Source organism: Populus trichocarpa, chromosome 3 (genome assembly GCF_000002775.5).
Source record: "Populus trichocarpa isolate Nisqually-1 chromosome 3, P.trichocarpa_v4.1, whole genome shotgun sequence".
In the NCBI taxonomy this organism is placed as follows: domain Eukaryota; kingdom Viridiplantae; phylum Streptophyta; class Magnoliopsida; order Malpighiales; family Salicaceae; genus Populus; species Populus trichocarpa.
The window spans coordinates 4,396,162-4,407,252 of record NC_037287.2 but is presented as its reverse complement, the minus strand read 5'-3'; the positions used below and the strand labels follow the sequence as shown (position 1 = coordinate 4,407,252).

The 11,091-nt window shown below is 34.1% G+C and overlaps 1 protein-coding gene across 3 annotated transcripts; it reads left to right on the top strand.

The window, feature by feature from the left end:
- Positions 1 to 3,419: 3,419 nt before the first annotated feature.
- LOC18096755 (receptor-like serine/threonine-protein kinase ALE2) lies at positions 3,420 to 10,449 on the top strand. Of its 3 annotated transcripts, none has more exons than XR_002981025.2 (11): positions 3,420 to 4,109; positions 5,755 to 5,844; positions 6,205 to 6,330; positions 6,440 to 6,652; positions 6,754 to 6,831; positions 6,939 to 7,046; positions 7,145 to 7,516; positions 7,949 to 8,239; positions 8,605 to 8,997; positions 9,093 to 9,415; positions 9,492 to 9,627. XR_002981025.2 is itself a non-coding variant. In XM_052451566.1 (11 exons), the coding sequence occupies exons 1-11, from the start codon at positions 4,031 to 4,033 to the stop codon at positions 10,123 to 10,125; spliced, it is 2,622 nt and encodes an 873-aa protein (XP_052307526.1). In that variant the 5' UTR covers positions 3,422 to 4,030; the 3' UTR covers positions 10,126 to 10,449. The 3 variants fall into 3 exon arrangements, 2 of the variants coding, with proteins under 2 accessions (XP_052307526.1, XP_024453739.2); XM_052451566.1 differs by having other exon boundaries at positions 3,422 to 4,109; positions 5,761 to 5,844; positions 9,093 to 9,336; positions 9,492 to 10,449; XM_024597971.2 differs by having other exon boundaries at positions 3,422 to 4,109; positions 9,093 to 9,336; positions 9,492 to 10,449.
- The last annotated feature ends 642 nt before the right edge of the window (positions 10,450 to 11,091 follow it).

Here is an 11,091-nt window from a genome sequence, read left to right as displayed (position 1 = left end):
AAATTTATCGACATTGAAATTGAATTGTTTTACATGTCAGTAAATAAATAACTTACAATTTATTATGACTACACAAATCAAAATAATATTTTACTCTTCAAAATCCTTGATGGAGGCTTTTTACACTTTTTTGTGTAAAGATGTGTAACATCCAAACTTTAAGAATGTTAAAATTGTTTTATGATTTTTTTAAATGCATGGAAATAATAAGGAATATATATAATCTGTTTAGAAAATAAATATTTTTAAAGTTTTTATTATTAAAAATCGTGAAGTTGAGTTTCCTTCTGATATAAAAATAATAATAATGGAGAGATTTTCTTTTTATAATGAAAACAAAATCTCTTTTTAATATTTCAAATTGTTAGAGAGATTACTCATAATTCAACTATCTATTTTTTCCTCATACAATTTAATTTAAGGTTAGACTTAACAATACACATAAAATTATAAAATAAATTCAAAAAGTACAACAATACATGTAACTCATACATGTTGTTATTTTTAATTGTCTATTTGAGAGTATAGTTGTGGTTGCTCTTCAAAGTATTTTTTATACCGAAATGCATTAAAATATATTTTTTTATTTTTTAAAAATTATTTTTGAGATTAACGTATTAAAACGATTCAAAACATATAAAAAAATAATTTTTAACATAAAAAATTTTAATTTTTTAAAAACACGGTTACAACAGCGTTTCCAAACATCCATTTATAATTACTTTTTATGTATTTTTACTTTGATGAAATTAGACTTTTCATCATCTTCTCACATATTATGCATGCTAAATTTCATATTAATTTGATAACTATAAATTGTTCATCTATATAATTTCTTAAGTCGATTTTTCACTCAAATATAATTATGCATAATTTTACACAATTTAGAATGAATAATTTATGTTATTAAAATTATATATATATATATATATATATATATATATATATATATATATATATATATAAAGATTGTGATATCTACACGAAAAACCCAAATAAAACCCTCTTCAACATGCTTAAAGGGAAGATCTAACGAAGAAGAAAATAAACCTTGAAATTATCGAAGAAGCAAACTTGTATTTTGCAGTGGACGGTGCAATAATGGCTAGCAAAAAGAACCCAATATTTATTCACCGACACATTAAATCGAAGCTTAAAAAAATATCCCATGGTTTGAGGCCATGGAGATGGAGTGCACTATTGCCGTACAAGTTGATCAAAATTGAAAGAGAGAATTAACAATGGAGGTGACATCCGACACAGAGTCCAGAACCAGTACCTAATACCAGCGGTGCGGTGGGGGCGTCCAATTATACGACAACATGATGTTGATCCATGCTGCGTGCTTGAATTAAAATTCAATATAAAATTAAGAAATTAAAAATAAATATTTAAAATAAAATATACATAGAAATTAAAATTTAAGATAAAATTTGATATAATCAGTAAATAATACTATATTTTTAAATTTTTTACAACTTTCAGAAAGTATTTTTTGCTTAAAATAAAAGAAAAGCACTTTCCTAGAAATCAAGTTAAATTTTACTGGAAAATATTTTTTGTTGACCGAAAAGTATTTTTCGTTGATCAATTTTTTTAATAGCAAACAAACTCAAAAAAATTTAAAAAATGGCTTTTCAAAAAAAAAACACCCCTAATAAATAATTTTTTTTTTTTTTTAATCTCCGAGCTATAAATGTATCGAATATTCTTCAAGATCATGGTCTGAAAATTTGTCCGTCCTTTGATTTTCTCGGACACTGTCAATTAAGCAACAATTATTGGGTATCCAGCTCATGTGTTATATCATTATAACAGCCTCTCTCTTTTTTTTTTTTTTTTTAATAATTCATAACTCCACTTTTGTTTTTATATTTTAAAAACACTTTTAACAAAATTTGAATTTTTTATATTTTTTTTCTTTACTTCAAATTAATATTTTTTTAGTATTTTTAAATTATTTTGATATACTGATGTCAAAAATAATTTTTAAAAATAAAAAAATATATTATTTTGATATATTTTCTGAGTGAAAAACAATCGCAACCACACTCTGAACACGTTTAAGAGGTGTAGCTTAGCTTGTCAGGCTCTAGGTCTACTATCTAGAGATCACCAGTTCGAGTCTCACAAACCTCATGGCCACTGGAAATTTACATGGTCGTTAACTCCAGGCCCATGAAATTAGTCGAGGTGCGTACAAGCTGGCCCGGACACCCATATTAATTAAAAAGAAAAGGAAAAAGGGTCATTCATCCCAAAAGAAGCATTTGAGACATCGGTTTGTTTTGAAAAAAGGGTTTTATGATAGGCAACTACAAGATTTCTTGAGTATCTGCAAGCTGAATCATGTGTTTTGAAAAAAATCCCAACGTATTTAAAAGGAAATTAATTATCGTATCAAAATTCAAATAGAAGAAAGGAAACTTCAATCTTTAAGTATCAAAGTGAAATTCACTTTTCTTCTTTCTCCTTTTCTTTTCTTTATATATGTACTCAAGGGATATTAGTTAGATAGTCTATTCTTGTCTCATGCTATACTGCATGTTAAATTAAAATTTATTTAAACATGTAAATTTTTTTTGTTATTCTAGTAAAATAATTTTTTATATAAAACAAATCAAAACAAATTATAAAGTTTATTTCTCAATATATCTATTGTTGAAGGTTGAAAGTTAAAAAAAAATTAAATCTAGAAACAAGAAACAATAACCCACAAAATACATTATCTGAGTCCATCTGGATTAACCCACAAAATACATTACCTGAGTCATAAGATTAGGATAACATCATAGAAAGTAAACCAAAATAAATCATGAAACCTAATTTATAATTAATTCCTTGCTGAATGATGAAAAAAATGATTAAAAAAAACAAAACAACTTGAGTCTATCTGGGTTATTCTATAAAATACATGATCTGAGTTATAAGATGATGATAACCTCATAGAAAACAAATCAAAATAAATTATGAAGCTTAATTCATAATCAAATCCTTCCTAAAGGATGAAAATAGAAAAAAAATGATTAAAAAAAATAAAAAACTTGAGTTAACTAGGTTAACTCGTTAAATTCATGGTACGAGTGATGAGACCAATATAATCTCATGAAAAACAAATAAAAAATAAATTATAAAATCTAATTTTTCAATCCATTCAATATTAAAAAATAATATTAAAATAATATTAATTTTTTTAAAAACTTGAATATACTAAATTAACTGATAAACTCATGATAACAGTTAGGAGGAAAAGTTAAACCACCTATAAAATAAAAAGTTTGAAGAAAAAATAACATCAATAAAAAAAAATATAGAAAGAAGAAAACTAGTTTGACTTGATGGCACAGTCCCCATTCAAACCACGAAAGATTGAAAAAAATCAATAATTTAGCACTAATCACAGAGAGGGAGTCAAAGCAAACCTAACTTTAGCAAAAAAACATTAATATTTCCACAGATAGAGTGCTTGGAGAGATCATTTTGCCACTATCAGCTGAAAAAGAAGTCAGCAATTCTTATATCAAAGCACTTGATGATAACTTTCAGCCATGAAATGATCCCACACATCCACTAACCTCGTGGAACTCTCCAACCTTTTAAACTTAAAAGTGCCACCCACCCAGTTGTTTTAAGGGCACTGTTACGCCTTTTAAGCTTTGATCAGTTCTACTAACAAAACAAAGGCAAAGCTTCATTTCTTATTAGTCTGAGGGGGAAAGGAAAAAGAGAGCCATGTACTCTTTGTAGGTTCTCCCCACCTAACTCATTCTTTGTGTGCTTTTAGTTCATCAACTCATTACTTCTCTTTTACTGTATGGGTGGGTCTCTTCTTTTCTTTTAAAGTAGTGTGAGTTGTGACATGTACACTGTAGGGTAGTTTGTTCCTTTAAGTCTTCTACTCATGTTTTGCATCGTAATGTCATTCGAGTTTTTACTACTTTTTTTCAATACATATCCTCCTTCACTTGGATGGTCGGGTGAGAGTTGAGAGATATTAGGAGGGGATCTTTCAGTCTCTTTACAAGTGAAAATGGGGATGCAGCTGGAGGGTTTTGTGCTGGTGATCATGTTCGTAGTTGGTGGTGCTTTGTCTGTTCTTGGATCTCCAGGTAATGGGGTTTGGTCTTTACCCTTTGTAGTTGGTTCTTGCATTGAATTATGTTTGATCCGTCCACTAGCTGATACTCTACATGCTAATCTCTGCTGAGTTTTTAATTTGGACTGGATTTGAGAATCTGGGTTATATAGCTTGGTTGTATCTAGGACCAACAGCTTTAGAAGCAACTCCATTGTATGCAAGAACCTCCTTACTCTTGTTTGTGAGGGATGCACATTTTCTAAAGGGTAGGTCACACAGTGAGAATTATGAATCATGAATTTGCTCAGACGTGTCCCTGCACCCGTTTCATGATCTTTCTGCACAGAATCTGATGTTGAGCTAACCCACCCTGCTACCAGTCATTGAAACTGAGATTTTGTTTTACATCTTACAAGGATTCCCCATCTTGATTGCGTTATCAGTTTTATCAACCTTAAAATAGAAAGATAAATACTGCCACAAAATTTCTATCTATCTCTTGTTTAGTTCATTTCATTCAAATTTTACCTTTTGAGCACCACTTTGATAAATCAGGCCTTATCTCTCTCTAATGAAGAAGGAAACTAACACTGCTAATGAAGAAGGAAAAAAAACTAACACTGCTAAGATTTATTGTTTACTCAATCAGCTGTGAAAATGCCATTCAACTGTGGTGGTCATTCCAAAATCCCTGCTTTTGCTTGTTACTGCCAGGCAGTGAGGTCTGAGCAGTGAGCTGTCGTTGTTAGCATCTTCACGAGTATATGCTACCAGTCTACCATCACAAACGAAAACCACCCATAGGCTCATCAATGTACTTCATTATCTGATCTTATGGTTTGAAAGCTGCTGCGCAGCTTATGCAGCCATTATCATTGTGACAGAGTTAACAACAGCATTTGTAGCATTAAATGCATTATCGTAGCTCTTAGCTTCACGGATACTAATTAAAGCTTGAAAAATTTATCATTTATCATTGTCTTGACCACAAAATGATAATACAAAAAGTACTAGAACCAATAGAGTATGACTTTTCTTGATCTTGCAATCAGAATGTAACTGAAAGAGCATGTATTTGTCGAGAAAATCAGCTAAGGGGTATCTTTGCAGGTTCTAGATTTAATTATCTGTTATACAATCAGCTTTATAATGGTTGATGATGTACCTCACAATTCAGTTTACCATAAGCATTCTACGCCTCCCTTCCCTCAATAGCCATGGAGCTTTAATCATCGGGCTGCGACACGTTTTACACATTTTCTTTTCCATTGCTTGCCAGCTAGTTGAAGATATAATTGATGCAACTTACACTCACAGTAAGACGCATGTTCCCCAAGCCTTCAATACTATGCTGTTTCTAAATGTTTGCTGGCGAAGTCTCTGAAGTTGAGCTGTTCTTTATCATTCAATGAATAAACAAATTGAAAATTCACACTCAAAATATTTCAATTTCGGGAAGGTAAACCTTCATAGTGAAGTACTTGTATAACATTTTGCACCAAGCCCACTCTTTGCATGTTTCCTGTGGAATCAAGTCAATTATCAATCTCTTGCAAATTATATCTTCTTGTGCTTCATATGTGATGCAATCGAATCTTTTTGTTTCATACGTGATGAACACCACTTTTGTGTGCTTCAAATTGTAATGCTGCATTGGTAATTCATTGATGCTGCAGTACCAGTTGCACCGTCACCAAGCAGATTGCCTCAAAAGCCCCCTACTGCTTCCCCAATCAGGCCAAGCCAACAGCCGTCCATTCAACCAGGTGAAAAAATTTTCTTAAAGAAAAAAATGAAATTGCATTATAATCGTGGAACAAAATTTCATATCCTGCTGCAAATGTGTCTTGCTAAAAATGGAAACAGCATTCAATATTATTCTATGCAGATTTTTTCCCTGGATCCTTTTGATAACATATTGAAGAGGGTAGCCAGGAACTGTTTCCAAATATTCAATTCTAAATTTATGTTCTATAAAATGAAAGATATATTTTCAGATAATGGAAGACAACAGTAAGCTGCATCTCTACACCCTTGCATTTGACTGCGTAGCACAAAACAATACATAGATGCCTCTTAAATTGATTACAGATTGAATCTTTATATATATAAATTCTATGATACAGACCCTGCCTTCTATTCAAAGCAAGCTCCTTCCAACCTCAGTAGGGGAAGACATAGAAACAAAGGTGTCACACCTTCTTACAAAGCGTCCCACATTTCATCATCTTCGGATCACTCTCCAACTAAAGGTCAGTGGGTAGTCTAACATAATTTTTTCACTTTTAAGATTCAAGTTACCTCAAGGAATACTATGCCTTTAATTATATGTATATTGTTTTTTAAAAACATATTTTCCAGTTGTAGCTCCTCATCCACACTATGCCATTAGGCCTTCAAGTATTGCACTTGCACCTTCTATTTCATCTTTTGGAACTCCTGCAAAAGAATGGGTTCACAGACCTGCATATTCTCCTTCAATCTCAAATCACAGACACCATGGTCGTGGAAGGAACCATGTCAAAATTCCTGAACCATCCTACCGAATCCCTCCCCCCGAATATAACCCACTTGGTAGGATTCTCTAACCTGATGGGACCTTAATAAATGCATTACATTAATTTGCCAGTTGAGCATTACCTCAGGAAGTAAAAAATTTCTCTCTGAATTTTTAGGCCCTTCTGCCTCTCCATTTCCATCAATGAGCTGGGAGTCTCCTGTACCTGCTTTATCACCTGCAAGCAATTTTACCAGTACAGGATCCTAACTTTTTTGTATTTGATTTAATCTTGGAATCTGTAACTTCATTATGGTGATTGCTTACAAATATCTCACTGAGATCATGTTTTCTGTCTGCAAGTGCGCTCTCATCCACCTGCAATGTCTCCTTTTGATCCATCCTTGAAGAAGATGAAGGCTCCACCACCATTACAGATTCTGACTCTGCCACCTCCACCTCCTAATGAAGGTAAAAATATGCACATACCTCACAGTATAATATATCCATTACACCATCATTTAAATTTGGAATATCACGCATGTGCTTATTGCTAGAGGTATTTGCAGATTGTACATCACCAACATGTTCAGAGCCATTAACATATACGCCTGCTGGATCACCCTGTGGATGTGTGTGGCCAATTCAAGTTAAACTCCGTTTTAGTGTCGCAATAGACACATTCTTCACTTTGGTTACAGAGTTAGCTGAGGAAATTGCAGCAAGTGTTGCACTAAACCACAGCCAAGTCCGCATCATGGGAGCAAATGCTGCTAGTCAGGAGCTAGAGAAAAGCACTGTTCTCATCAACCTGGTTCCACGAGGAGTAAAATTTGATGATTCTTCTGCATTTTCAATCTACAAGAAATTTTGGAACAGACAAGTTCTCATAAAGCCTTCCCTCTTTGGTGCCTATGAAGTATTATATGTTCACTATCCAGGTCATCTTTTTAACTTCCCTGAAAATCTTTTTATTTTTATGGAAATTTAACCTTTGCCAAACTTCACTGGGATCATTTAAACCTTTAGACTCATCCTTGAACACTTTCTAATTGTTTTGAGGGACTTTTCATTGAGGCCATTTTATTGCTGAAGTGTCTGATGAAAGAAAGCCCATATGGGCTTTTTCTCAAGCAGTTTAATTGAGGGGTGTTATAATTCTTATATTGCCTTTTGTTTTCCTAAATTCATGCTCCTGAATATTTGCTCATCACCTCTTGTTTTGACAATGTAAAAAACTTCAAGCCATATTGATTTGCTGTTGGCCTGTAGGAGTTATTCTTCCCTGCCATTCAAATAAAAGTTACTCATTTAGACTTTAGACTTCATACTTGTCTTGGATTTCTAACTTCTGAATCTCTTATAACCTGCAGGTCTTCCACCATCTCCACCTTCACCTGAGAGCACTTCTACTGTTGATGACGGACCATATACCGGCCATGATAACAATGGAAGGACAAATAAACCTTTAGGAGTTGATGTACCAAGGAGGAAAAAAAAGGGGCTTGGTGGAAGCATGGTGGCTGTAATAGTTCTCTCTTCTTTCACTGTCTTGGTTATATGCATGGCAATTGCTTGGCTTTTGCTGTTGAAATGTGGAACTCAGGTTCATGAACCTCAACAAGTTCTACAGGAATTAGAGTCCTCACCAGTAAAAGCGTCAGGTACAGAAACTTTGACCATCTTATACAACTTGTTCTAGAAAGCCCTAAAGTTATGCACTACTTGAATCATGAAGTTCATCTTCTTTTTATTTTTTCTAATGAAATTAGTGATTTCAAATTGTTTTTCCAAATATTTTTTCTACATTCTATGTCAAAAAAATTTCTTCTTTTCTTTTGATAAATAATTTTATTTTTCATTGCTTGGAAAATGAGATGTTAGAACTGGCATCCTTGCATGAAAAACTTTTTCCTACTTAACTTGCATTTATGGTAATCCTTGTATGTTGTACATTCTACATCATAAAATCAAGCTTTGTCTGTTGTTGTAATGTTTGAGCTTATAGATTCCAGTTTATACCTGGCAGGGGCTACTGGGCCTATGATTTTTGGAAGTATGCCCACTTCTGAATCTATGTCCCTCAGCTCTGGGGCAATGACATATACGGGATCTGCAAAGACATTTACTTTGAATGACATAGAGAGAGCCACCAATAGCTTTGATGCTTCACGAATCCTCGGAGAAGGTGGGTTTGGGCTTGTCTACGGTGGCTTGTTAGATGATGGAAGAGAAGTGGCTGTGAAGGTCTTAAAGAGAGATGACCAGCATGGTGGCCGTGAATTCTTGGCAGAAGTTGAGATGCTCAGCCGTCTGCATCACAGAAACCTTGTTAAATTGGTTGGTATTTGCACAGAAGGCCATACCCGTTGCCTGGTGTATGAACTTATTCCAAATGGAAGTGTCGAATCACATTTACATGGTGGGTAAAAACCAAAAATATTTATGTATTTGTTATATCTAGATCATTGATTTCTTGAAGTGGTTTTACTTTGTGCTGTTTTTCTGTTATTGTAGGAGTTGACCAGGAAACAGATCCACTTGACTGGGATGCCCGGATGAAGATTGCCCTAGGTGCAGCTCGGGGCCTAGCATATTTGCACGAAGACTCAAGCCCTAGCGTGATTCATCGAGACTTCAAGTCTAGTAACATACTGTTAGAACCTGATTTTACACCTAAAGTTTCAGATTTTGGCTTGGCTAAGGCAGCAGTGGATGGGGGAAATAAACACATATCCACACATATTATGGGAACTTTTGGGTATAATTTACTCTGATTTATCTTTATACATTTTATTGGCAGTTAAGGAAGTGAATTGATGAATCAAGGCATGCTTCAGGTTACTTATTTATTTTTTCAGAATTTGTTTTACAACTTAAACGCATATCTTATCATATGCTATTTCTTGTTACCAGTTATTTGGCACCAGAGTATGCAATGATGGGTCACCTTCTGGTGAAGAGTGATGTTTACAGCTATGGTGTAGTCCTCCTTGAGCTCCTAACCGGACGGAAACCTGTAGATTTGTCTCAACCACCAGGTCAAGAAAATCTTGTTGTGTATGCTCGCCCGCTCCTCACATGCAAGGAGGGCTTAGAAGCGATAGTAGACCCAACTATAAGGTCCTCCGTCTCATTTGATACCATCACCAAAGTAGCAGCAATTGCATCAATGTGTGTGCAACCAGAAGTTTCTCACCGCCCTTTTATGGGTGAAGTGGTTCAGGCCCTGAAGCTTGTTTGTAATGAGTTTGATGAAGCAAATATGCAGAGGTCAAGAAGTTGCAGCCATGAGAATCTTCTAATTGATTTAGAAAGTAAGGATGAAGTTTCAGGTGAGAACATAGAAAGTTCACACCCTGTGCCATTATCGAAATCTGATTTGTTGACCACATCTATGGGATTTGAGGGTCAAGAAGTTGGGTCCTTTAGGAGACATGCTAGCTCAGGGACTTTGAGAATAGGAAGAAGGCATTTCTGGCAGAGATTAAGAAATTTATCCAGAGGCAGCATGAGTGAGCATGGATTTTCTCATAAATTATGGCCATGAACCAGTTATGTGGTGCAAATCCAGTAAGCTCTTTCCATGTGGTTAGGTGGGCTTCCTTGACTAAGCAAGCGAAAAAAATCTGTTACACAGGCGGATGCAAGATGCAGTCCTGTTGTGCATCTTGCAAAGAGCTTGGGGAGACTCCACATAGACTTTTCTTTATTGAATGTCAATGAAAGCTTAAAAACCAGCAACGAAGATGAACATTGTGCTTTCCAGATTCAATTATGCAACCATTAGCACAATGGGATACAATGCCATGACCTTATTGTAAATATTGGTTTCTTTCGACAGGCAATGCATTCCCAGCTTTTCAGGGTTCCATTCTTGCTGCATAAAGTTTTTTTTTTTTTTAGATTATGGAATCCTTCTGCTATACAAGATTTCCTGTATATGCATATGGAGTAAAAGCGTTACAGTGCTCTTATTGAAAGGTGTCAGACAATTCACAACACATGGAATTTCATTTCTACCTTCAGCTCCATGCATGGACTTCACTTGCATTTTAGAGGAACGTTAAGGAGGGTGTCCGCGCTCCGCCACAGGCAACCCTCCAATGTGTAAATGAAATTTCCGTAAGGAATTGGGCGAGCTTAAATGGCTTCATAGATGGCATGGTAAACAGGTGTTCTTCGAAGACAGGCAAAATTTCAGGACACGATTTCTCCCTAAAACTTTGACGTGTACAGCATAGGTGCAAAAGCGACACATCGTAAGCTAATAATGTAAGGTTGTTATGGAGAGTGACAGTGATAGCGAGTTTTTGTTTTTTTCTTTTGAAAATGTATTGTTGTTATTTAATTTTTTATTTTATTTTTGAAAAAATTTCAAAATAAAATAAAATAAAAATAACGAAAAACAATAAAAACTCATAAAATATATTCTTGATTTTTTTTTTATCATTTGCAGCATCTTTTTCAAAGAATTTAAAATAAAAAAAATATTTATCTTTGATGTATAAAGAAA

Bases quoted from the DNA above. Each gene is read 5' to 3' on its own strand.
- LOC18096755 (XM_024597971.2), top strand. From the start codon at position 4,031: ATGGGGATGCAGCTGGAGGGTTTTGTGCTGGTGATCATGTTCGTAGTT. The intron at 6,653-6,753 runs GTAGGATTCTCT...CTGAATTTTTAG, and splicing joins CCCCGAATATAACCCACTTG to GCCCTTCTGCCTCTCCATTT. The intron at 8,998-9,092 runs GTGGGTAAAAAC...CTGTTATTGTAG, and splicing joins TGTCGAATCACATTTACATG to GAGTTGACCAGGAAACAGAT.